This window comes from Aythya ferina (assembly GCF_964211825.1).
Source record: "Aythya ferina genome assembly, chromosome: 3".
NCBI lineage: Eukaryota > Metazoa > Chordata > Aves > Anseriformes > Anatidae > Aythya > Aythya ferina.
Genome location: NC_140298.1, coordinates 61,761,463 through 61,789,209, shown reverse-complemented (window position 1 = coordinate 61,789,209; position 27,747 = coordinate 61,761,463). Strand labels below are relative to the sequence as shown.

At 38.0% G+C, this 27,747-nt stretch overlaps 1 protein-coding gene across 2 annotated transcripts in view; it reads left to right on the top strand.

Moving 5' to 3' along the window:
* The window catches only part of RNGTT (RNA guanylyltransferase and 5'-phosphatase), a 180,700-nt gene that overhangs the window by 82,010 nt on the left and 70,943 nt on the right, over window positions 1–27,747 (top strand). For both annotated transcript variants that reach the window (XM_084514322.1, XM_084514323.1), the window contains exon 12: window positions 10,571–10,639. In XM_084514322.1, the coding sequence (XP_084370448.1) occupies window positions 10,571–10,639 (69 nt within the window). The remainder of the gene's footprint in view (window positions 1–10,570; window positions 10,640–27,747) is intronic.

The following is a 27,747-nucleotide window of genomic DNA, read 5'->3' as shown; positions in this document are numbered from 1 at the left end:
TGTTTTTTCAGTTTTGTGATTTATGACCAAAACTGGGAAAATGCAAATCTGTTCAGAGCTAATTACTAGTTGGTATCCCGGAATGGAGAACGGAATTGGGATATCTGCTGTCCTCTGAATTAGCCAGAGGACTCAGCTGTGGTGACTGAGTGGGTCACTCCACTCATTAATTGAGGGGCAACTGTTTAATATTGTCCGCTGTAGCACTTCACAGCCTGTCACTTTCCCGAGCTGCCTCCTGGCAATATGCTCCGTAGGGAAGCCGTCAGCCTGCTCCTGTTGGAAGGGTTTGCCGGAGACGTGCGCTTAATTTGGATAAAATGAATAAAGGCACAAAGAAAATGGTAAAGGTGGGGGGTGAAATTTAAAGCAGTTTGTTAGGATGCGAGGTTGCAAGGCATCCCTGCTAGCTCTTCCTTTTCTTGTTTTATGCCCAGTGCTGCAAAAAAAAAAAAAATTCCTGTGCAAAATTAATCTTTTTAATTCAGAAATATTAAAATTGGAGCATTTTACTGTTATGGCCATAACATGGCAAATTTTAATTCAACTTTGTAGCAAATTAAGCCCTCAAGTGCCATTGCATAGCCGAAGAATCAGATGTTTTTAAATATCCAGAATATAATGTTAAATCTTAATGTTTGTGTTACAGCCATCGCGCTGGGGCCCCGTGGAATACACTGGCCCACTTTGAAGCAGGCATCGCAACAGTAAATGTACGAAAGACTTTGTATTCATGAATATCCATTTTATAGTTAATTGAATTATTGTGTATACAAATTTGGCTTTGTTCATGAGTCTTAGTGGGAATGCATAATAAAACATCATCCTTAATTATCTGATTTAATTAAAACGGGTCTGTCCAAGTTCTCGATAAGCAGAGATCGGATTATATTATGGCAGTTTACACAGGGGCTGGATAACAAATAAACCTTATCAGTTTTATGATGTTTGAAGATCATTTAGAGAACAAATTAAAATGTACTTGGCCACATTTGTAAGGCCTTGCACTCAATCCAATGTCACTTGTTCCTTTGACATCAGAAGAGCTTTTGACAGAAGCTGAATTTGATCAAAACGAGTACTGAGGAGCTTCTTAGCTATAGTGGGTGGGGAGACCCTTGCTCAGCTGAAGGCATAGGGTAAGGCAGACTACAGATTCTCTGCCATGTCTACGTTTGGTTGCACATATGTTCATCTGTACACACGTACATCGTGTAAATAGCTCTAAGAATTTGCTAACGGCACCTGTGAAACCTCTTCCAGCCCCAGCAGGACGCCAGTGTCAGGCAGCTGTGCTCTCCCAGGTACGCAGGGTGTGTTGACACCCCTCACCATCATCACTGGGTGGGGGAAGGTGTTGTGGACCAAGTCCTAATCCCTAAAAGAAGGAACTGAATTGCTTTGCAGGTTGAAACAGAGAACTGGAAAGAGCACAATAAATTAAATGGATAAGCTGTGCAGTATACACCGCTTTATTTCATCAGGTAAAATATGCTTGAAAGACCATTGCTGTTCGGCAGCAGCATTCCTTCCTAGCCTTGAAAGTGTTTATCCCATTTTGAAGCTATCACAAAAGTCAATTAAACTTTCTCGTAGCAGCCTATTTCTCTTATTTGAAAGAAGCATTTGGAAACATCTTAGTTAATTGATGTCAATTTCTCAATTGTGCTTCTGAGAAGAGATTGACAGGGAGAAATGCCTAATGCTTATTTTGAATTCAGTAATGCAGATGTGCTGTCAAATTAAGCATTAGCACACACAGCGCTTGTGTTATTCTTGGGTATTGTTTTGAATATATTAGGTGCGTGACCTTTGGATTTGCTCACTCAAAAGCAGCAAACTGGTGGTAGCTCAGTGGCACTCTTGTGGTCTGCTCTCTACTTCTTTTTTTTTTTTTTTTAGAGTTTCCCTGTGCAAATAAGAAGGAGCACAGCATACAGCCAGTGTTAGTAGCAGCTGTAGAGAATGCAGTTAATAAAGTAGCTGTAAAACCAAAACCAGATTAAAAAATACAACCAGCAAGCATGTTTCCTCCTTCCTTCCCTTTCCCTTCTCCCTCCCCACCCCCATGTATGTTTTATTGTCGTTCACTACAGCATTTTTTTTTCCTTTGGGACTGGTTAATGAACTCAACAGTGTGGTGGGTTCACCTTCTCCATGTCAGAGGTTGCATCCCATCACAGGCTGCAGTAACTTGCAGCTAATCTTACATCTGGAAAATGCTTGTCTTTACATTTCGTAGAGGGGGGGCTAGAGAAGATGAAGCAGGCTTCGGATAAGGTATATGGGTTCTCTGGCTTTTAAGTCCTCTGAAAGAAGCAGCCTGTAACAATCCTTTGTGAAACCAGCAGCAGCCAGTCTGTGGAATACTTGTGGGGTTTTTTTTTTTGGTCTGTTTTTTCAGAAGAAACAAAGAATGTAGGTACTGTTGGTTGCATCCTTGTCTGCAAAATTATAGGGGCAAATGGTGAAGGAAGAAGCTGTCGCTGTGGTTCTTTGAATTACAGCGTTATTTATGTTCTGTGGCCTACAAGCACCGAATCTTCAGAGGGTTTGGCTTCGATGTGAAGGCATCAAGGAATCAGTGGGAGCCCTGCACGTCCTGCCCTTAGCCACAAAACAGAGCTAAAGCATGGAGCTGAAGTACAGAACAAAAATCGTGTTAGTGGCAGCCTTGAATCTTCAGTCTTTCAGCTTCATCTGCTGTCTGGATGAGAGCATGCTTACATTACATCTGAAGGGGCTGTTGTAGCTGTGAGGTAAATAAATATTTCTTTCTGCATTGCTGCTGAATGTCTAGGTTTAGAGCAGAGGAGAGTAAACCCAGATGGAATGAGGTCAGTCTCCTTCCTCTCTGTGCATGCACCTGCCCGTTGCCTCTTCATGTTACTTCAGCCTTGCTGCTCCTGCTGGTATTAGTACAGAGCTGCTGAGGGTTCAGTGCAGCGACCAGGTGAGCTCTTACAGTAGCAGGGCAGCTCCTGTCATGCAGCAAGAGCTGGGAATGGGCTGTGCCTGGGAGAGGTGGCTGCTGGTGAAGCTGGACACCCACAGAGGGCTGGGAAACCAAAGGAAGCGAGCCTGTTGCAAAAAGATTTCTTGTAGTTATCTGTATCTTGTAGGTACCTGTGATTACAACAAGCCCAGCACTGTCAGTAAGTATTTTCTCATGGAATATGGATTTCAGTTTCATTATCTTCTAGCATTATTTTGCTGCACGAGCCATTAGTTCGGGCCACATGCCCTTGAATACCATGACTGATGTTCTAAAGGGTAAAGTACTGTATTCCGTACAAGAAAACACTCCTAAGGGTGATGAAGGACTGTAGATGATGCATCAATTCTTGCAACAGATTTTTTTCTCCTCTTGCAACAGAATTGTTCGTACTGGAGTGTGATCATACTGTGAGGCTAGAGCCAGTAGTACTAACACTCCTTTGGTCAAACTTGAAAATGATGAAAGCTTGCCCTATGTGCTTGCTTTCTGGGCAACAAATGTCCTATCTTGAGCAGGTGTTTTTTTGTGCTGGATTCTGGCCTAGTGTTCAAAATCACCAGCGCAGCTCCCTTACGGACCTCTTGAAATGTCCTTCGGTGACCAGTCGTATCCACTCTGCTTTTGTTTGGACTCTTGGCTACTCCTGCCTGGAACAGATGGCACTCACTTAAACTGACAAGCTGTGGGATAGCCGAGCATTACTAATAAAACCTATCACATGTTAAACTTGACCTGACATTAATCAAGTTTTGAATGCTACAAATGATTCATGGATAATAATTAGTCTCTTGATCATATTAGTGAACATCAGTCTCACATTGCTCCCATTATCCCCTTTCATTCTTATAGGGAACAAATCCATTGCAGTAATTAGGTGTTTTTAATGTCTTTTGAGCCAAAATGTTCTGTATGATTAACTTGGCAAAGAGGTTATTTTTAGTCTTTTAGTCTTGCAGTAGGCTTGGTTTTGGAGCTTCTACTAAATTAACAAACTGAAAGGCTCTTCGTAAAATAGTATTTTATAAAAAGTATTTATTTTTTAATCTTAAAAAATGAGAAAATTCCCATGGTTCTTCAGACAGTCATTTGGTATAATTTTCATCACAATATATTTGAGCTATTGCCACAGAATACACTTCAAAACTGCAGTGATTTTGTTAAATGGATGAGCCCTTGGAGTTTACTTTTATTCTTCCTGTTTAGTACTGAGTTACTGGTTAACGTAAAGTGCTTTCAACCCTCACACTTCTATAGAGACAAAATAACATTTACAGCTTTCCTCTGTTTATATCTTGAATTAACATCTTGAGAGGATGGCTGTGTGAGACCTAGGATTTGAGCTTTAAGTATAATTTCTTGAAGGATTTTCATGCGGTTTGTATTATACAGCCAAAGAGCATGAAATTTCATTTTAAGTAATGAGCAACCGCAAAGTTCATACTTCAGTTCCTTACGCAGTTAAGGCAATGTAGATCGTTTCACTGGTTTACTAAAACCATTTTTCACCTATTCTTCAATATTTGTTGCTTTTTGGTGAGCATATCAAATTTCCTCCGATAATGCTTTCTCAGGGACTTAAACTTTTAATGTCTACATTTTGTGATCCTACTCTGTCTTTCTGCATATTTAAGAATAATAGCATGGACCAAGAAATAGTTTATAGGTTCATTATTTTTTTTACATATTAATGTAAGAATAAAGTATGGTTTTGTGACTCTACTTTGAGTTAACAGGCTGCATTTCCTTTCTTGCATTTCTCTTTGGTTTCCTAACAAATCAAAATTTCTAAGATAAGTATAGCCAAATACAATGAATAATCGAGAAATTGGGCTTTACCCTGCTATAAAATACACTTCAATTAACATATTAAATACTGTTCTGACTGTAAGGAGCGTATCATGGTTTGGCTGTGTAATGAGAACGATGCAGAACAAACCGGGTCATGTTAAACTGATTAAAAACCTACTTAACGTTTGTTTTTTTAAGGTGATTTAAAGGAAAGCATGAAATCGAATGAACGAGGCACGGATTACTGATGTTAGCAAGTGGGAAATAAATGTTCGCATGGAAATTCTACTTACAGCTCTTAGAGTGACTGGATGTGAGCAAAAAATATTTCCTTGTGCAGCCGTGTGTCAAGTCTCACTTTGGGCATCATAGGCCGTGTTTTCAGGACCTTCACAGTTGCTTGGAAGCATCACTGTCCCTGGGGGTGTTCAAGGAAAGGCTGGACCTGGTGCTTAGGGACGTGGTTCAGTGGGTGGCAGTGGTGGTAGGGGGATGGTTGGACCAGGGGATCTTGGAGGTCTTTTCCAACCTTAATGATGCTACGATTCTATTTGACTTGGTCACTGCCTAAGTACCTGTAGAGGAACAAGGAAGAAAATTTAAAGCAAGAAAAAATTGATGAGAAAGAGGCATTAATTTTTCAATTGTAGACTCAGTAGTCCATAGGAGCAACTCAACAAAGATCATGGCTCTCAATCACTGCATGCTATCTGCAGCTTGGGACTGGACAGTTTTCCAAAAGATTACCTGGGACTTGAGCATATCATTTGAAGAGTAACTTTAATAGGCATGAGAGGATGGGGTTTCATCCCCTCCTCCTAGCTGACTGAAAGTAGATCCAAACTGGTCATCTGGGCTATGGCACGGATAGGGCAGGGAGGGAAGGAAGGAGTAGAACTGCCTTTGGTCTTTGATCCTTCCCCCAAAAACCTGTTAATTTGCACCGGTTTTGTTTGGGTCAGCTGTTTTATTCAGATGTTAGAGCTAGGTGAGGGGAGTGGTATCCCAAGTATGGAAAATAGATAAGTCTGAGTGGCTTCACTTTGTGATTTTTTTTTTTTCTCCATTTTTCAGAAGGTTTTTGCTCCTGTAAATTCTCAAGGCTGTGCATTCTCCTGAGTCACTAAATACTAGTTTAAAAGCATTGCCATATTTTTATAGAAATTTCAGTGCCAGTAAGAATCTGCTTTATCAAAGAAGCAAAATCCAAACTTCTCTTGACATTTCATTTTGGAATCTAATTCTCGTAAAATATGAGATAGACAACATTTTTTCCTTCTGTGTGTAAAATTTAAGGGTTTTATCATAAATATATGGAGCTTCCCCCTCCCAGTGTATATTGGATGCTTTTTCACTTGTTTAATTCTTGGTACTATCTCTGATTTAAAATAAAAAAATAAAATAATGCTTCTGACACTTAGCTTACAGGGAAAATTTTGCTTATCTGCTCTGAAGCTGCAGTTGGTGGTATTTTCAGGTACCACCATATATTAGGTATTTTTCATAAGTATTTCAGGTATTTTTCAGGTACTGAGTATCATCTTAAAGGAAGCTTATACCCCACCAACAAACCCATTTAATTCTTTTTCAGGAGGCTTCCTTTTCAAAATGTGATGTTAGAAAGCTGGAGTTTATAATGTAAATAGTTTGAACGATGGCCCCATCACTGCTAGTTAGTTTTATTGATTTATTTGTGGGAATCGTCATTTGTGGGAATGAATCTGAGTAACTATTTGTGTGTAATTTTAACTTAAACTGAACTTGACATATAACACATGCCATAGAATTTCAGGTGTCATTCAAAGCCAGGATTTCTTCTTGATGTATTTTTCTTTAACCCTTAACAAGGAAGAATCCGGATTTTCATCCTTTTTTTTATGCAAAATTGTTTAGTTAAGCAGGTTTTTCATTTTTTTGTTTAAGTTAAATTCATCAAGGCTTTGTAATTGAAACAGTGGTTTTGTTACACAAATCTTTAACTGGATTTCTTGTTCAGAGATCCTTTCTTCAGAGACTTCCATACATAATAATAGAGATGAAATTTCTTTATCTTGTTAGTTAGCAAACAAAAAAAGAGCAAACATTCATTATATGAATAATTAATTCACATACATTTATATGTTTTATTGAATGCTTTTAAAACCCTGTACATTTGGAAACATTTGTGCCTCCCAACTTGGATGTAAAACTTCCTGGGATGTCTTCGATACATCGGGCAGCAATTAATTTTTACGTTAAGCTTGGAAAATCAAGGCCTCGTGAAAGGGGGTGCACTAAACTGAGACTATTGAGGGCTAGTGAGGCAATTGTTATTGAAAAAAGAGCAGGTAATTCCGAAAAATAGAGAAGCTGGCAAACAAGATGAAACAAATTAATGTAAAATAAACCAGAAATAATATCCTGGTTTATAAGCGGAACAGTCCATCTCTTTCAGAGTAATGCAAGGAAAGAGCCATGGTAATTGTTTCCTCTCAGATAAGGTAGTTATTAGTGCTGGTAACAACGGAATATTTCCCAGAGACTGTATAATATCTTTGAAAAAAAGTCTGCAGCATCTGTACAGGGATTTACTATTTATGAACCCACGTCTGCAGAACCTGACAGCTCTCAGGATGTGCCAATTATTTTGTAGTCCCGTGCTGAAGGCTGTAATCATGAGATGAAGTGATCCTCCTTGAAGTTGGGCTGCAACTTGCCTCAGTTAAGATGTTGGCTCTGTGAAGTTGGGCATGACAGGATGCTTGTGTCTGAAGGCACTTCAAATTCTGGTTAGCTGACAATTCAATTGCTGGTTTGGTTATGGATCTAACGTTCTTGAATAAGGTTTGTTCCCTTTCCCAGCCTGAACAGGTAGATGAGCACCAATGTGGAGATGGCTCTGAAAAACTGCTTCAGGACAGGTGCATGCAGAACTGCTGTAGCTTGACTGAAAGCTGAATGAAGCGTGTAGCAGGTCTGAGATTGAAAAAGCAAGGCAAATGGACATACATTTGTCTTGTGTTACAAAATGCAAAGTCGTTTGTTTCTGTATCCCCAACGGTTTCACTAGGTGAATAAGAAGCGTCAGCCTCAGAATTACAGCAACACTGACTAAAAGCTACCAGGGTTATGTGGAATCTGTACGCACCCAATTTTCTTCCTCTTCCTGCTGGAGGAGCCAAATGATTTCTTTATTGTTAATTATGGAGAGATCTCTAAAGCGCGATCCTTCAATTAGCCACTCCAGAAACGTTGCTGACTGATGGAGTGTTTTAGCAAAATCAGTGTCACAGGTTATCACAGGTTGTCACAGGTGCTGCTGTTGGTGACGTATGGCTGCTCCTGACCTCTGTGGCTCAAAAGCAAGGAGAAATCCTTTTCCTCGTGCAGCTCCAGTCGTTTCATGTGATTATACTCTTCTGTTTATCAGGTGCCTATTATTAGATATACAAACACTTTAAAATTAAAAAATGAGAATTGGAAGATTTTAAATAGCAAACTGTAGCAAGAATATATGCTTCATATATATCTATACCTACAGAAGCTGTGAGAAGTGAACAAAGGGTTTCACAGGTGGAAATACATGCCATGAGGCTACAGGGCAGAAGAATTGGCTTGCACGCATCATTTACCCATCTTTTATGAAATGACATTGAGATGCATTGCATTTTATCTGATCCCTGGCAGTCATCCCAGCCAGGCAGGTGTGCCATTTATCATGGTGCCGATTAAAAAGACTGTTCAACTTAATTAGAAATTTTAACGTGTGTGGAAAATTGAACATCATTTTTTAAAAGATAAACCGTGTTATCTGCATTTTAAGTTCATAAACCTAAAAACCTTACATCAATTACGTTCCTGGTGTCAAAAATATTTGCTTATGTGTCAAACGTTCCTTTTCTGCTCATTCTCCTGTCATTTCAAACTTTCTGCAGTATTCAATAGATGTATATTCTGCTCTTCACAGACGAGCTCTAAATAGTTTAATTCTGAAGAAAAAGTATGTGGGAAGAAGCTCCGATACAATTTCCATTCCCTTCCTTCCAATCTTTTCTAGTAATTTTTTTTTCTAGAATGTTATAATTGAAGTACTTGTAATCGACCTAATGAGAATGAACCCAGAATAACCGGGAGCACAAAGACATTTAATTATCTGTTCTGGCTTTAAAATCCTTTTGTCTTTGATGCATAATTGACACTTGAGGAGAGATGTCTTAATAGGATGACCGTGGAACTCCAAAATGAGGGAATGAGTTCAAGTCTCTAGGAAATCTGAAACTGGATGTCAAGTTGATGAGAAGGAATCCCTCACATTTTGTAATTCTTGTAGGGCTGGGAATAAAAAGGAATACCAGAAGGTATTTTTGAAATGTTAAATATAGATATTTTTTGAAATAGCTTTTTTTTTTTCCTCCCATTTATGGATTTTGTAGTAATGCTTTAATTCTCTATAACCTCGGTTAGAACAGAGTGGAGAGAGCTACAGGTGAAGGAGTGCTTGATAATAACTCCGTGTTTTACCTTAAAGAGTGGTAAACTCCAGATTAAAAGATTGTTTCTCTATTCTTAAGTTGTATTTTGGGAAGGACTAAATGATGAAGTTTATGTAAGCTCCAATGCTGAAATAGCCATCTCCTCAAATAGTTCTTCTAAGAAGTTATAAGGGTTTTTGCTTGCTGGTTTGGTTAGAGCCTGGGAAGAAGCTAGCTAGAAATGTACCTATTAAAAGGATAGTCATAGATAACTCGAAATTTGTATTTTATTTTTAGTCTTTTTTTTTTTTCCTACTTTGGAGAGAGGGTTTTTTTGGTGCTTGAATTTAATGAAATCTTTCCCATATGTCTTTGTAAATATCAAATGTATTCTTATTACAGATTTCCCATTGGCTAGTAGATTTTGGAACTGCACCGTAACCTTGAAAGTTATCCCCAGAAGAATTAGCTTGTATAGACTTTTTTTATAAATTATTATACTTTATATTTTTATTTTAAGTACTGTTTAAAATATGTGCCCATCAAGCTTTTGATTTATTAAGTGTTTAGCTGCACTGCTTTGACTTGTTCAACCTGCAGTAACACACAAATGTTAATTCTAGACTTCTTTCATATTTTTGCCCTTTACTGAGGGCAGAGGTTGATACTTCATTTGAATAATTTAGGCAGTGGCTCTTTGACTGAAATTGGACTGTACAAAGGAAGTGGCAGAAAGCTAACAACCTAGGCTAAAACGTTGCTTTAAAAACTGCCTGTGATTTTCAGATGCATTTGCTATGTTTTGTGACCACGTGGTGCCTTACATGTCAGAGTTTATCAGCCTAGAACTTTGACAGTTTCTTCATCTCTGCAGTAAAACAAACTGAAATTAGTAAGGAGGTATTTTGGCAATTGTCCCATTTTTTGCTGTTACTTGTCAGTTGTGGTTCTCACTAGTTATTCGCTTTTCCTTTGGCAGGTCGTAATTTGACATGGAAGTATATGATCCGTTTTCATAACTCTCGACTAGCTGGTTTCATTAGTTTCTTTAGGGAGATGTTTTTTTCTATGGCAAATGCATCTTGATGGATGTGTTCACCTCCGTATGAAATTTAGAGTCTTTCTGACTGTAAAATGCTAGGTCTGTGTTGATTCAGGTGGTTGGTTTTACAGTATTGTATCAGTGGTAATGGGTTATTCCCCAGTTAAGCAGTATGCCAAAGGAGAATTTTGGACAATGCCCTGAAATGATCCACTTTGATATAAGATCTTGTGAGTGACATGTTTCTCTATGGGGAAAAAAAAAAATGTATTTTTTTCTTCTCTTCTGCAGCTCCTGGAAGGAAGTTTTGCTAGAGAAGTTAGCCATGAAGTGGATGGACTGATATTTCAGCCTACAGGAGTAAGTAGTGTAATAATTGATTTTTCTCCCTACAGCCCCAAAGGAAATTCTCACCCTCACTCCCATCTCATCCTCTTATCTACTACCTAATCATTGTTTTGGTTGGGATGACTTCTTGAATTTAGTTCAGATTTTTGCAGTTCCTTGGACTACTTAAATTCAGGTAATTGCAATCGCAGATGTAGTATATGCGACTGTGGATTTATTTGTGGAAATAATTTTTAGGAGTCATCTTGTGGATTTCTTGTTCATAATATGATGATTGTAGTATGATAAAGAAGGACTTTTTTCTGACTGCATGAGTTCTCAAATCAATGATAGAAAGACTCACCATTCTTGCATTATTTTCCTTTCCAAGGATATTTCACACATTTAAAATTTTAGTAACATTTATGACGTATGTTGTTTTTTTAGTGCAATTAAAACATGATAGGGTGAGAGGGAATGGCCTCAAGTTGTGCCAGGGGAGGTTCAGGTTGGAAATTAGGAGATATTTCTTCTTACAAAGAGTAGACTAGGGAGGTGATGGGGTCACCGTCCCTGGGGGTGTTCAAAGAAAGGCTCGACCTTGTGCTTAGGGACATGGTTTAGTGGGTGATATTGGTGGTAGGTTGAAGTTTGGACCAGATGATCTTGGAGGTCTTTTCCAACCGTAACGATTCTATGGTATGTACTTGAGCCAATATAAAGGTATGTGACTGCGGGGGGGGGGGGGAGTCACCACATTTCTGCAGACTAGAAAATAATAATGTAAATATGTAATTCTCAGGTAGGGAAACTGGCTTTAGAGGAATTCAGTAATGGGCCTCTTTTAGCCTACTAGCACTACTACTGATTTGGGTACAATGACGCACTGCAACATGTATTGTAGGTTGGTGGGTTGTGACTGTAACATCATCCAACGTTGATTTTTTTTCTTACCTTGCAAGATTAGGAATTGTATTTGATTTCAAATTTGACAGATAATTCTACCCTTAAAGTTACTTAAAGTTACTAAATACAAAGAAATTGTATTTAGTTTTCCAGCTAAAACATTTTCTGGCATACTTCCTATGTTGCAGATCTTAGTAAGGGTAATGACACTCTCATCTGGGAATAACATTAACCTCTGATCTTTATTGCAAGTTCTACATCAGCTAGCCACAAAACAAATGATTAACTAGACCATGTACTTTTTTTTTTTATATATATATAGCTATTTCAAATTCAAAGAAAATCTACTAGTGAAAAGGAAAATTATATATAGGAAGTCCTGATAACTTAGTTCATATAATATTGTTAAAATCTAAAGCAATTGTAAAGGCTTCTCAGAACCACTTCTCTGAATATTAGAGTTTAAGCTATGGAGATTTACCATAGCTAAATTTGAAATTATCTTTTCTACTTGAAATGAAATTACTGCAGAATGTGTGTTTCTAATTTTTGCTGTTGCAGGAAATTAATATCTGATGTTTTGTATTTCTAGAACTTGTATTTTCTGATTTAGCATACTGAGAAATTTATAACCCAATAAAAACTCATTTTCTTGCATAAATGCTTTATAAAGGTTTTTCATCTTTAAAATATGGGTTATATTTGTTTAGCCCAATTTAATGCTCAAATTTCAGCATTATTTCAGGTTTTATGAAATAAAGTTCATTACATCTGTTATTAAACCAGTTTTCCTCGATGAAGCAGTATACCGTTTTCTCAGTTGTTTGTGTAGTTGAGAAAATATAAGTAATACATTCAGTGTAAAAGGAATGATTGTACACCTATTGGGAAATAAGTGCTAAAACTGTTTCATTAGAAAGGGTGAAGTTGATACAGATAGCTGATGCTGATTTTTTTTAAATTTTGTTTTATGTAACAGGGAACAAATAGGCAACAACACAAAGGCCACAGAATATGATTCATAAGTAATCCCTTGAGAATGCTACCTGAAATAATTTTTCTTTTTGTATTGTAGTTGCAGTTGTGTGTGTGATGTATTACATTGTGTTTCAGAGAAAGGTACCTGTTATTGAGTGGGGTAGAGACAGAAATGGGGCTGACTTCAAGAGAAACAGGGAAGTTCATGGAAAATCTTTTGGGAACTCCTGAAGTCTCCTGTGTTTATTGAGGAAGGAGAAAGCATAAGTCAACAACAATTGGAGCAAGGTCACAACGGATGATGAGGTAGCAGCAGAGAATGAAATGTGACCATTTACAGACAGGACAATTTGTGGGGAAAAACACTTTCCATGCTTCTAGTAGTTAGATGAGAACGCAGGAGTTAACTCATTATTTAATATAAAGGATGTTGAAGTCATTAGTTCAGTCTGTTTGGAAGCCTTTTTCTGTGTTTAGTCAGAGAAGTTTCTCTTCATCTCTGGTCTCAGATACAGCCATCCAGACCTGAGTATATGGGTATATTCTCCACTAGCTATAGGCAACACTGGTATCAGAAGTAGAAACGGATGGAGAAGGAATATTTTGGTTGCTTTGAAGTTTTGGTTTAATTATGTCATAAAAGAAACATCAAAATACCTGAAATTACTTGTGAATAGGAATAAGTTCTGCAGCCTGTAAAATCTGTGGGTTTTCTCATTTTTCTTTTGGATTTGAAGAGATTCATCATCAAAGTGGCTGGGAATTAGTTCGGCTCTGAGAAATGTTCACGCTTTGGTGAAAGGGGATTTGTGAAAAGGTTTAACTGCCGAATTTATGGTTTTTGTTAGGTATGATAGGGTTTTTCTTCTGGCATTTTTTTTGTTTAAACTCTTATTATGAATAGAAAGCTTCTCCTGCTGAAGCAGAAATTGTTTTGCACTGTGACTGGTGATTGTAGAAACACCATTAAGGAGTAAGGAGGTTGTTTCCTGTCTGTGCAGCTTAATTTGTTTTGCAGGATCATGCTAGCTGTGCATTATTGTCCCTAATTAATTCACCAGCTACCTGAGTTGTTATTTATACTGTGTATTACCCAGGCTGTGCTAAGTGCTTTAGTTTCATGATTACAATTAAAGGGCAGTGACTGAACCCTCCTTTCTGCTTCCCTTCTTCCCCCTTTCCAGAAGCTAAAAGCTTTCACAGATCATGAGAAGAACATGGTCAGTGGAAGTGATGGAGGGTTTTTGTTTTGTTTGATAATTTAAGACTGCTCTGTAGGTGATTTGATGTGATGTGTGCTTCACAGTAACCCTGCACACCCCTGCCATACCAACCATTCTCTAACAACTCCACGGTGAGAGACAAATATCAGACAATGCTTTCTTACTATTGTTTCTCTTCTTCCCTTTGTACTCTTTTCCTATCCTTTGTTTCCTTTCCATGCATCCTCTCTACCCAGTAGCCTTTTTATCCACATTCCTTTATGGTTTCCCTTTCACGTCATTTCTCCCTAATGCTCCTTTTCTCCGCATCATTTTCTCTCCATTTAAGATGCTCCTGATGTAGCTCCCATATGGTTAAGTCAGCTCCATTCCATCTGATCAGCTTTCTGATCCCTCTACACGTAACAGGTTTGCAGAGCAGGGACCGGAGCTAAGTGCTAATTAGGAGGAGTGAAACAGGCCAGCAAGAAACTTCGTGGACAGGTATGTCACCCTGTAGTTGTGCCCCAGACAAAGAGCGAATTAGTTGGCAGGCAGAAGCCAAACACCTTATTCACAGGCTCTGAATTGCTGTGGGAAGACTGGAAGCTTTCGACCATTTTTTTCTGAAAGGCTCCTTAAAAACAGGGATTGGCACTGTCCATTTGTTTTTGCCAAACGGTGTGTTTTTAATGGAAATCTCAAAAAATGGCCTCTTATCTTCTGATGGCAGAATTAGCTCAGACCTGTGCCCACTCATCAGTGAAATTACTTGTGTTATCTGCCTTGTAAATCATACCCTCGCTAGCTATCTGCCTGTGACTATCTAATTTTTCTGCTAGGAATCTCTTAACAGCTGATGTTCTTGCTGGCTACAACTATTGTTATTTTACCTTGCTTGGGAAAAGGATGGAGGGAATAATTTTTATTATTTCAGGAGCCTAAAAAGAGGCTTGTGGGCCATCAGTTAGGAGGGCTTAAGGACACTTTGAGGATTTGTGGAAAACTTGTATCAGAATTTACTCTCTTCTTTCTAATCTTTTTGTCTCATGAGCTCTGTGATGATTTTGGCTTTTGGTTCAGGATTAATTCTGTTTGATACTTCTCTGTGCTCTTATTTTGGACAAGGCATAACATCCAGTTGTGTGGGCTTGGGGTTTTTCCAGAGAAAGGAGAAAGACAGCGACCGAGCTCTGTTCTAAGATAAATGTTATTTTAAAGAACGGCTGAATTATTTAACTCAAAACTCTCAATATTGAATGCTAACAAAAAGCTTAGCCTTTAAAATGAAAGGAGAATAATGAACAGGTCTTTATTACTGACTAACATTGCATGAGTTTTTAATACATCTTCCTTGCCATCCTTTGGCAGACTTAGTGGTGGTCTGAAATGCTTGGTTGCCTGACAATTATTTCTCCTATTATGATTGTGTATTAGGCTGTGTTATCCTTTTCTGTCATTGAAGAGTTTACCCCCAGATCTCTGAAGTTAACACTGAATAAAATATCTGCTAAAGACACCACCAAATGAAATATCTCCAAAAGGCACGTTTTCTTTCCTTAAACAGTGCCGTATATTATCCTATATAATTGGTAAGCCTTTCCTTCCACAGTATGTTTTGCTGGATCATTTGTAATATACACTAAGCCAGGTCTTGGCCTGTTTTTGAAACCTAAACATCATGTCTGTGGGTGATAGGGCATCAGTTGTTGTGCAATATTTTTGCTGCAACAGCAAATAATGGCTTCAGATAGGCCCGGTGGTAGTGTTAGTACTGAAGATGATACAGAAAGGCTTATGGAACAATCATATCATAACCTAATTTTTTGCTTCTAACAAGTATACAATTTTCTGGACTTAGCTTTCTAATTTTGTAGTGATTTCTTGCATTTATTTATTTATTTATTCCGTCGAGTTTGTAGCATAAAGGAAGAGAATCAGGCGAGGATTATGTTCATCAATCTTTGTGTTGACCCATACTACTAAAACCTTCCGTGTCTCTTTGCAATGACTCATTACTAAATGTGATTTCCTCTGTAGCAGGAATGTTCATGACTGAATCTGTTCGTAGTCAGGGGTTGCTGTTGTCATGTCAGCCTGCACTTTTCGTGCTGCTGCAGGTTTTCCTTTAGCAGAGAACTTGCTGTCAATCTCCTGAAATGCCACTGAGCTTTACAACTCTTTTCTGCCTATGAATAGTTGTTATATTCAATTGCCATGGCAATGTTCCTTGCAGTTCGTCTCTTTAAATTGCTAGTCAGACCTCAAATACACCATCGTATCATATGCTTTATGAACATACTAAAACCTATTAGCAACGCACGGTGTTTCGTAGAGCTTTTTTCTGTGACTATACAAGCAATTTTTTTTATATACCAATTCAAGTTTGGCTTTGCTATCTTGAGGTGATTTCTTTTACACCTTTTTTGGAAATTAGAAACCTCAGAAAATGAAGCGACACTAACAACAGAAACGTGAACTTAAATAGCAATGAGTAGCATCTAGTTAAACTCATTATACTTCATGTAATTGAGTTGTTAGACTCGAGATGAAAGTGCTGTGATTTGCAAACCTAGTAAACTTTTATGATTTCCACTTACTTTCCAAGAATCTGAGATAATTGGCTCCTCGGGATCGTGTCTTATGGATACAAAATCCTAGCATACACACTTGTCAGAAGATGGCCAGAAAGGGGGAGAAGTTATGAGTCATTTTTAGCTCTGAATTTAATAAGGAAATGATGTAGCAGAGTTCTCCTTGCTTAAATTTCTGTTGTTGGTCCTCTGTTACATTTAGAGAAGCAAATGTTTATGCTGTTTGCCCAAATTGTTTAACCTGACTTCCCTCATATGTCTGAGTAGATGTCAGTGCTTTAAGTCTGATTAGCTAAGGAAAGCACTAGCTCTATTCTGTAAGTTATCTCATTTGTTTGCTTGTGACCTATGCCACCTGAAATTCTCTGATTTCTCAAGCAATGAATCACATTTATAGTAGCAATCTAAATAGGTTCTTCAATTTCTGTTGTGCGGTTTAATCATTGTGCCTGTCAATGGTATTCGGCAGGAGAGGTCTATTTCTCGTATTTTATGATCTGTGTGCTAATTATCCTCAGCATTGCCAATTGCCTTTAATATGGTGGTGTCTGTATACGTTTCATCTGAGAGATTCTCTGAAAAAACGTGTTTTTCTGGGTGCTGCTGTTTTAAATGTTGGGAAAACAAAGATGTACATGTATTTTGTGTTAGGATAAGCAGAATCATTATTTGCAAGGGCTTTCAAGTATGATTTTTTACATATCTTCTTTGTCTCAAAGTCCTTCTAAAGAGCTGCTTGAGTGCACTTGCTGTGATGCTCACAACCGTCAGATTGCACATACTTGCTAGCTAAAAGAAATACATGTTAGGGATATGTACTGTAAAAGTGATATTCAGGTGAGAATACCAAAACAATTGTTCAGTCTTTACAAAACGTGTATGCTTTTGAGAGAGTAAGCCTGTATTCCTCAAACTGTTAACTTACATCTGTGGTGGATCAGCTCTGCAAAACAAAATCCAATTTTGTGACTGTATAGGAAAGTCTAGGAGAGGTTCTGCTTTGAGTCAGTGAGAACTCTTTACTAGATTAGAGCTGTCTATTCAGCTCTTGATCCTTAACATAGGCTGCCATTAGCCATCAGTTGTTTCCTGGGCAGTGCTCCCACTCATTCTGAATCTTACAGCAGTCTTACCACTGCTGAGAAGTTGGTAGAGCAGCAGTGACTTGGAAACTGAAAGGTAGAGTGGAAGGGAACTTAAAAAAAAAAAAAAAAAGTCACTTTTCGTTATATAGTTATATAGAAGAATAGTTATATAACTACTTTGTAGTTATATAACTTTGTAGTTATATAACTTTGTAGTTATATAACTGTTATATAGTTATAACTATATGGAATAGTTATCCATAAACAGAATTCCTCATATACTCTCAAAAAGCCTCATCTATACACTTTTCAAACTGAAAGATTTAGGAAAGAAAATACCTGAAAGCGCTACCTTGTTGGGATTGTTTTCTCCCCAGACTTTCACCCGTGCATGCCAAGACAAGACAGCCAACAGGCCTCTTCAATTTTGATGAAGATCCTTCATGAAATGCTCTTATTTTTTCTTACTCAGGGGCATAGCAGTAAAGTAAAAATTGTGGTTTGTATCAGGATAAAGCAGAATATTTAAGTAGATCTTCATCCTGCTGTTCTAGTGTAAGTAGCATCCCGATATATAAGGAAGATGATGTGTGTACCTGAGATTTGTGCAAGCAAGGTTGCTTTCAGAGGAATATTGGCACTTGCATTTCGGCATGTGGATGGTCAAAACGCTTAATGGAAAGATACTTCCTTTAAATTAAAGTAGAACACTATTTTATGTTACTCATAATTTGAAATGTATACTCTATCACTATGAATAGTAACTTTGGGAATGGAGGCTCAATATCACAAATGGGTAACTGAATTTTTGCAAATAGCAAAATATACCGTTTGTTTTAGATGCTAACACGTATTATTAGATAAATCATGGAATGCAGCTGTGTATATTTGCTAACATTTTAAAATTAAATACACTTAGCTATCTAACAACAGTGTCCTGTGCAGAACGCACTACGCTCCTCTAGGCTCACGGTGTGCTCTGCCAGGCTCATAGGTGCCTGCTGAATTACACTGTGTGTTGAGGAGGTACAGCAGGACACTATTGTGATAATTTGATCTCATTTTGGCTTCTGGTAACTTTTGGTTTCATTTGCAATTGCATTCATCAGCTCTCCTAGTCTTTGACATTTCCAAAATAGTAAAACAGCTCCATTAAAATGGAGCAATTAAAAATGCAAGTCTTCAGTTTAATATGAAAGCTGTCAATTGTTTTTTTTAAGAGAAATCCATTCTCTTCCACTGCCATACGTGCTGAATAATTTAGATGTGTTTGCATCATGCAGGTTACGCTCCTGTAAGTACAGAGCTGGAAGGGCAGTGCTGGGCATCATGCCATAATTGGTACAAGTCAGAGATAGGAAACCAATGCAAACTGCTTCCGTAATTACTGCAGATAATCAGAAAACAAAATCTTATTTTCTCTTAGTGCTGCCAGTTGTCTTTGTGAAATAAAACTCTCTTCTTTTCCGTGTTACTCTAGAAGCTTTCCACCAAGACTGAGGGATGTGCAACCGCAGTGTGTCTGCTGGTTCATTCTGGAAGGGGAAAATGAGTAAAAGGCCTGGCTGCAACCATCCCAGCCCTCAGCAATGCAGATGTTCTGTGTACTTTGAATCGTTCATTAAAGAAACACTTAATACACTTGTAAAACATCGTCTGAAAGTTTTGATGAGCTTGAACTGACAACCAGTAGGTTGTTTGTTTCCAAACAAAGATTGCTGGAAATCCCAAGATCATCTTATATGTGTATATTCATCCAACCACTGAAACAAAACGTGAATTTTATGCAAAATGGGGTTCTCTAGAGAGAACTATTAGCTTGTGAGAGCAATTAAAATGTGTGTCTTAGGGACTTGTCAGACTGTGAATTGATGTTGCCATTGTTACGTGAAAATATGGCTCGTTCTGCTAGCAATGAGGAGATAAAACAACAGGAGAATAAAAAGATAGCCTTAATAAAAAGTAGTTTTGGAAATGCTTCATTGTTTGGCATCTGTAAATTGATCACAAGATCCAGTGCTCATAAGATGAGTTGAAAGTAGTTGTAAAAGGTTTACTATGCAGTTAACAAAACAAAGCCCTCAGGGTTGTGTCTTTTTTGTCCTGGTGTATATAACAGGCAAAGTTCAAAATTTCTCTCTAAATTTGTTTTAGAAGATATCTGATGCATTCTGTAGTGAGCAAAGGCGAGGGGAAAAAATTAAGGTTTAGTTGGAGAAAAGAATGGCAGAGGTCAGGTTTTGCTAGTTTTCAGGCAGTAAATTCCTATGCAAGTCTTAGCATCAGCTGAATTAGCTAGTAAGCAAATTGAGGTTTGTTTGGTGTTTTTATGTTACGGCTTGTGTGTTATTTACAGAGTATAAAAAAGTATTACTTTTAGATAATACAGATTTTTCTGTTAGACAAATATTTAGGTGTGCAGTGAACCACACCAGGTATATCCTTTTCATAAAACCTTCAAGACTTTTTTCCAGACCATCAGCATAGTTTTGGGAGAATGTTTTGTTTTTGAGGGGACCATCAGCAATACTTTCAAATGCAGAGCACAGTACTATTTCCATATAGTAAAACCATAGAAAATACTTCTTGCTCCTCTTGGTTAGGCATGCAAACAGAACTGAGTATTTTCTATGTAACTTTTCAGATGAGAGTTACCAATATAGCTTCTTTCACATTTTCAGAGTAATACGATCATGATGTTTTCCTCACTCTTAGAGGTTTTGATTTAAACTTTACATTTCATTAAAATACTTCAACCAGAAAAGAACGTGAATTTACTTTTCATAACTTGCACATGGACCAGAACAACCAGGTAGGCTATTTTTTGTGAATATTTGTTCGCATTTCAAGACTTCTGCAAGATAAGCTACATTTCCTATTGCTGTGTGTGCTTATGTAAAACCTAGTATTTTACTTGCAAATATATTACAGGGATTGTATTTATTTCACACGCTTGTACGGCTGACCCTTTCCAGTTTCTTGAATGGCCGGGCAGGTAACACTATCCGAGTTGCATCCAGTATCAATCAGAGAAGTGAAACTTGCAACATTGCTAATCAGATTGGAAAACATACTCGGCAAGCATTGTTGTAGAATAAGTTTGGGTAGTGGTTTTTGTCAGAGTCATCAGCTGCATACAGATACTTCCCGAAGTGGACCTAATTTGTCAGATAAATTACTCATCGGAAGTCATCCACGTGGCTCTGATTGCTGTGCCCATCTCTGGAGAGCAGCTACCGTGCTCCTAAAGAGTCTTCAGCTGGCTTTGAGAGTTTGGGTTGGTTGCTAAAAATTTCGACTTCTCTATAAGGGCAGGTAACAAGGATTACTTAACTGCAATTGTGGGTTGTACCTTTTTATACTATAGCTCCTGCTGTGTTTCCTGCAAGATGCTCACGCATCTGACAGTAGTTGCATGAGTCAGATGGCGTGATGGGAAACATCTGTAATATAATTGTTCTTTACATAGCCATCAGCCTCTTGTTTTTTCTCAAAGACTTGCTCAGACTTGCTTTAATACAGTTAATCAGTTTGCCCCTACGCTTATGTTCTGCTTCGGCTTTAATATTGCATGCTTATGAACTATTCATGTTTTTATTAAAGCTTTATTTTGACTGGACGTATGGGATGTTATGGAAATACACTGAAATGAAACATGGAACTAAGCTGGTTCCTTGTCTTGGAGGATGTAGAAATCAGAGTGGCTAGCTGCCATACCAGGGATGGTGTTACCATGGCGAGAGCTCTTGTTTCCATGACATTTGCTTGCTTATTTTGCTAGGCCTTCAAAAAAAAGTCGAGTTTTGTCCTCTGTCAAATTTGGTGGTGGTTATTTCATTACTTTCAAAGCCCTTCAGTGTCTCCCTGCAAAAATGTATTAATTAATTCCTTAGGAATATCGATGGTGACTGGACTGACCAGGGGAAAAATAAAAAATACAAAAATTAAAAAAACAAAAACAAAGCGGATGAAAAGTTCTTAAAACTTTTAGCATTTTAGCATCTTTATTGTTAACTAACTTAGATATTCCATCTCAATTTTAACTGGATGTAATGTGCTCTGCTTAGATACATTTTGGTTAATTAAAGAAAATCCATAGCTAGTTAAGAAGTAAAGGGAAAATTTACTGGTTTTAGAAAAAAAATGGTTTAGCTGTTTAGCTAATGGCTTTATTTTGTGAGGTCTGCATGGTACTGGAACTCAGGATAGCAGTAAAACTGTAAATTAACTCATGTTGTTGTTCAGTTATTGGCTAAGGGGTAAATTTAAAAAAAAAAAAAAAAACAAAAACCAAAAAAACCCTCTTTTCTTAGAATGGGGGGATAAAAAAAGTGCTTTTCTTACTGTTTTTCCCCAGAACAGTAATTACGGCAGTATCATGGTAACCTACTGGCAGCTTTTGCGTTACCCTATTGAAACTTTCTGATTGCAGTCCCATACATAGTTAAAAGCACAGGAGTGCACACACGGCCGTGCAGGTGGGAATAATTCCCAGGCACGTGAACGCAGGGAGCCTGGCAGTGGTTTTGCTTGCTGAACACTGCTGCACCCCCTGCTCTCTCCTGTACAAAGGGAGCTGGGGAGGAGGGATGCAGTTAAACCCTATTCAGTATTCTTTTGCCACCCCGGCGCAAAATTGCTTGTCCTCTGTTCCTAATGAACTGTTGACTGTTTTTTCCCTTTGTATAGCACGCTTCTGTGCTAATCAGTTCTCAGCATCCCAGAGGTTTTATTAATGGTCTTTTTCACTGGTTGCAAGTGGGAGTTGCAAACTTTGATCCGTTGTGAGCTTGTGATACTTGGAGCAAATTATTTTTTGGTATGTCTGTTTGCCACAGTTATAAACAAGTGTCAACGCTTAAGCTGATATCCCTCCTGAAACCCATTTTTTTCAGAGGTTTCATGTTTTGGAAACACAAATTTATATGCAAGCAAGGGAGAACTAATCTCGCTAGCCTAAAAATCTAGGAATTGTCTGTCTAAAGCAATGAAAACTTTGGTCCACCTATATTGGTATTTTGGTAAATGAGGGATGGTACGTCACCTAATGCCCTCTCTCAGCTTTTATCACAATTCTTGTAATAGTGTTTTGTTTATTTTTTAAGCCAAGGTGTCTTTGGTTTCCACTTAAATGGAAATTGCAGACCTTTTTGCCAAAATCATGATCACTGGCTCAGTGTCTACTAGCTATATGATTTGGGTTCTTCACCCCTGAATTCAGAATTATTGCATTTAAAGAAAAAACTTACTGAACGCTTTGGTCTATGAAAGTCACGTTCTCCTTCTGTCGAGGAGGAGAGTGTACATCTGTACACGGCAGAAAGTTTTCTTGTGAGACAGCTCACAAAATGAGCAGGAACTTGCTGTTCCTGGTGTCAACAGAGGTGTAGCACGACGTGAGCCTCTAATCCTTCTTGGGACCCTGCTGGGTCCGTGGCAGGTAGATTTGTTCGCTCCGCTGCCATCTCTGTACCTTTCCTCTCTCACTCTATTAGAACCCTTCTGAAGGATGCTATTGAAGTTGTTTTGCAAATGCGATGCTCTTTCATAGAAGTGGGGTTTATTGGCTCACAGCTCGCACCAGCATGCTCATTACTATCTCTTTGTATTTTGGTAGCATTTGCATTGGAAAGATGCTGGTGACAGGTACTCCTTAATGATAAACTCGCTTGATCTTGGGGGTGACAGGGGATTTGTAAAATATGTTCCAAACGTTATCACAGATTCCTGCTTGATTTAGTGATGTGTGTTTTTTTCTGCACCATTCTCAGTTGTGACAGAGCTACTCAGCTCGATGTTCCAGTGATTCTGAAGGGCTCAGTTTTCTTATGACAGTAGCAAAAAGGATGCAGGGGAAAATGAGTAAGTGGAAAAACCTCTTAGAGGGATATCAGATACGAAGAAAGCTGCTTGTAAAGTGTCTCAGGTGTGTCTGCTTCTCCCAGAACTTCATTGAACTTTCAGTGCTCACTTGATGGATGTAAGTGAATCGGCCCTGTGAAGATAGTTCTCTTGCTTAAGAAACAGAATTTTGTCTTTTAAGTACATTATCGCTGCTTCTGTTCCCCCATCACCACTTGTAGCAGGTTTAAAACTGCTAACCTTGTTCCCATGTATGAGTACCACCGCTTTAACGTGAGGATGTCGCTCTTTAGGGACAGCAACTAACCTTTGGAGTAACCGAAGTTCTCCGAGTGGCTTCTTTTAATACAACCTAAACTTCTTCTCCCTTTACTTGCAACGCTCAGGAAACAGCTATCCTGTGCAGTTCTTGGCGCTTAACCAGAGCCACTGACTTGCTTGTTCCTAAGCCAAAACTGCAAGGATTAATTTCTCACCAAGAGCAGGCAGGTCTCTGTCGTTTTCTCCTTCAGCATGCTGTTTCTTCCCCCTACAGGAGGATTTTTCGCTTCTCATTATCCAAATTACTCTCCTCAAAACGCAGCTTTTAATTGTACTCGTCTTGTGGCAGAACACTTGAAAGAAAAAATACATGCTGTTTTTTTCAGGGTACGCTTTTTTTTTCTTTGTTTTTTTCAACTCCAAGCACATCAGCTTGCTGCTAGCAAAGCCGAAGGACTGCGAGGCGCATGCTGAGCTCCACCGGTTGGGTTCACTTTCTTGGTCTTGAGAAAATTTGTATGAATGTTTCCTTGTGAAACTAAGGATGCAAAGTATGTTTTGTGCTATTTTAATCTACATACATAATGATGAAATTAATATAGTTAAAATTCATCCTTTTATCATTAATGTATTTGAATGCATAGTTTAAAAGGCTACTTTCTGTTGTTTCTTTCAAAATACTGCAGGATTCAGTGTTCGAAGAAAGACTCATAAATATTTAATTCAAGGAGATTTGTAGTCCTCTAAAATGTAATAAGCTAGCCCTTAATGACAATTTTGTGTAACATACATTTGGCAACATGTACAAAAATCCTGCTGGCAATTCTGTGTATCATCTTTCATGCGTATCTGTTCAGCTCTGGGGGCTTTTTAGCTGTGGAATTAAAAAGAGAAATTAGACTACGTCTGAGACCAGCATGCTGCGATCCCTTAGTTTGTACTCGTGCGTTTCTCCTTATGTTCAGATTAGCTCACTGTCTGCCTCTTGATGTAAGGCTTGTTTCTGCTTCTCCAAGATTGACGTTCCTGAAGCAGGAATATATTTTTGCATCTTTCTATGGAGCAGTGGTAGTTTTCATTAATCTTCATGAGCTCTCAGGTGATTTGTGGCAACGCCCGTTCCTGGTATAGCCATTCCTGTTGTGGCTTGAGAAAAATGTCAACACAACCCATGGTCGGATGAAGCCTTGAATTCACAGGTCGTAGCTGCTACAAATATGGTCTTTAATACCCATAAATTATCCAACTTACAAATCAGGTTATCGCGGTGAGTCAGCCGGGAGCACTGCTTTCTTATTTCATGGAGCTTCTTTTGTTGGAAGAAGGATGCTTTTGTTGTAAGGCGTCAAGCAGGGAATGCTTCCTGCTGATCCAATCTAACTTTAGTGAGGTTTCTGGGAGCCTTTGATCACAAACTAACCATCCACAAAGAAATAAGTTCCTCTGTCCTCTGAGAGACTGACTTCCCTCGCTGTCTGGTGTAAATTCAAGTGGCTACATTTAAGCTTAAGGACGGAGGTAGTGAGAATGAAAGGACAGAAGGTGAAGAGAGATGGGGACCATCAGGCTTTGAGAAATGAGAGAAGTTTTAGGCTGATACGTATGGAGGTCTATCCAAATGGAAGGATGTAAACAGTAAGATCCATAAAACCTTACTGTTTTATGACTGATGTAAAGACAAAACTGCACGTAACGATTTCACAGAATGAAAATCAATTTTTCTCCAACATCACTGGCTTTATTCAAGTGAAGAGGGTATTTTGTTATCTTTTTCCACAATAAAATTGTGAAATGAGGAAGGAAGATCGCCCTAAAACTCTCTCCAAGATTTGTTGTTTCACTGGAGGAGAGGAGAAGAAGAAGAAGCATGGCTTTAGGAGACTGAAAAAGAAAGTGAAGGAGTGGGGCCAGGAGTGCTTCTGCATTATCTTGCTTGTCCCAACAATTTTCTTCATTGCGTTTTCTTCATTGCATTTCTCTAAAGGACATTAATACCTTATTAGGCCTGAAAGAATAGCAAAAATAAGCAGCATTAATGATATCAAGTGTTCTTATTTAAGAAACAGTTGGGTCTTTCAGATGCGTGGTTCTACATTGACTTGAAGAGTGACAGAGCATGAAAATATAGAAAGCAAATTATGACCCATTTCTTGAATGCCTAAATGTAGTCAGTGAGGATGGGCAAATGGCAGGGAGTCCTGTCCTCTGAAATTAGGTTTGAAAACATGTAGAAAGGTTCGGATACCTTGGGAGAAATATGGGAAATGGGGGCTTACTGGGGAGCTGCTTCATTACATAAAAGCTCTACTGTCTCTGTATTGCCTAAGTTAGATCAAATTTTACCCATAAAGACCTGTTCAAAAAATAAATAAAGGTAAAAGTATCCATAATTTTAGTGCCAAGCTAACTCTTGTAGTTTTTAGCAATGACTGTGTTGAAGTTTTCAGGGAGAAAAGGTGGTGTTTGGGGAGAAAAGATGGGCTTAGCCTATCCCTCACCAGTCTTTCTGGACAGTCATTCCAAATTATTTAGCTTCTTACCTCTCAGTTGTGTTTATCTGTATTTCTAGAAGGAAAAAATACTAAAAAATATATTGCTGAGGGAGAAAATTATGGCAGTTTGATCTTTTTCCATTATATTAATTTCAGCTTAAGGCTGTTGGTGATTTATGAAGCTTAGTTTACGAGCAAATTTCATCTGGAGAAGTAAATACAGGAGTATCCTGTAGTCACACTGGCGTGCTGCTAACAGTTCGTGCTGTGGCTACGTATTGATGTCACCCCACTGCAAGTGATGCAAAGTGAAACAAGCAGAATGCAATAAAGAAAGCAAGAGAAGACAATGTGAAGCATCTTTATTGTGTTATTTTGTTAACTTTTCCTGAAGACTTACGCAGCACAAATTTGTAGGAAATAAATCCTAGATGGTGAACATTAAGAAAATTAGAAAATAATTAATAGGAGTATAAAACTGCAACAAGCCTGGAAAATCACCAGTTCCTTTGACCAAAAGAAATATAGTTGTATAGTCAGGACATGTCTGTTTTCACAAAGATAGGAGAATGTAGCTTTTTAGCAGTTGCTTTAATTTCCCTGTGTTCAAAAGTAGAATTTAGAATTGACAGCAGACACCATTTAGTCCCTTAGGGATCACATATATTAGCCAACAACTTGAAGCCATTTATTTTTTCTATTCTGCTTCAGATCAAGTGTTGGAGTTTCATTTAATATTACGGACTGGAACTAGAAAGGATGACTACAAACAGAAGTGTATGAGAATAGGTTTCTGCTGCAGTGATGTGCTAGGAAAAAGGGAAAAAAAAAAAAAAGAGCAATGAGTAATTTTGTGACTGCCGTATTCTGATTGCTGTAAACATGGATTTTTGGCTGCGAACTGAACTTAATTTATCAAATATTAAAAGGATTAATATGTAAATGGAGTTAGTTATGAAGAAAATTTCATCACATTTTTCTTCTTGCTTAATGGAATATTAAGAAAAGCTATTAGTGTAGTTATGAAACAAGATGTTTAATGAAGCTGGAGGTGCAAAGCTAAATTAAAGTGCAAGAGCAGGGGACAGCTAGCCTAATAATTACCAAAATGTCCAATATAAATATTGCATTAACTTGAAATTCCGAGGCACCTTTGGAAAAAGCAATTGAAAAATATCTATTAAAATATTAACAGAATAATTTCGGCATACAGGTTAACTTTCTAGACCTTCTTTGCATTCATATGCTAAAATCCTTAGCATGGAACATAATCTAACGCTATTTGAATGAGTGCACATTAGTAGCATGTTTGGCTTTTCAGTATGCTGACAGTTAAGCTTAATATTTCAGAGGCCATTTTGATTATAATCGCTCTCTTTCTAATTCACATAGCTTCCAGTCACGTTTTCACAGAAGACAAATTGTGATACAATAACATTTGCCCAATAAAAACAGCTGCTTCTGACTTACCTGTGCCTGTGGATGAAGAAGAAAAACACTGAGTAGGAACGGTACTAGCTTTCTAAAGGATTTTTTTCTGGAGTACACCAAAGATAGAGTACCTTAGGACCCAGGTTAATTTTATTTTTTCTTTATTTTGCTTTTTAAAGTGGAGGAGTGGAAGAAACTGCACAAATCTGCTTGACTACATGGACTTAAAGCAGCATTACACCCTGTCAAGTAATGAGTTATTTAAAAGTTTATCAAGAGTTGTCTTTGTCATCATTTTGGCTTAGTTCTGGACATGAAATGATTTGAACT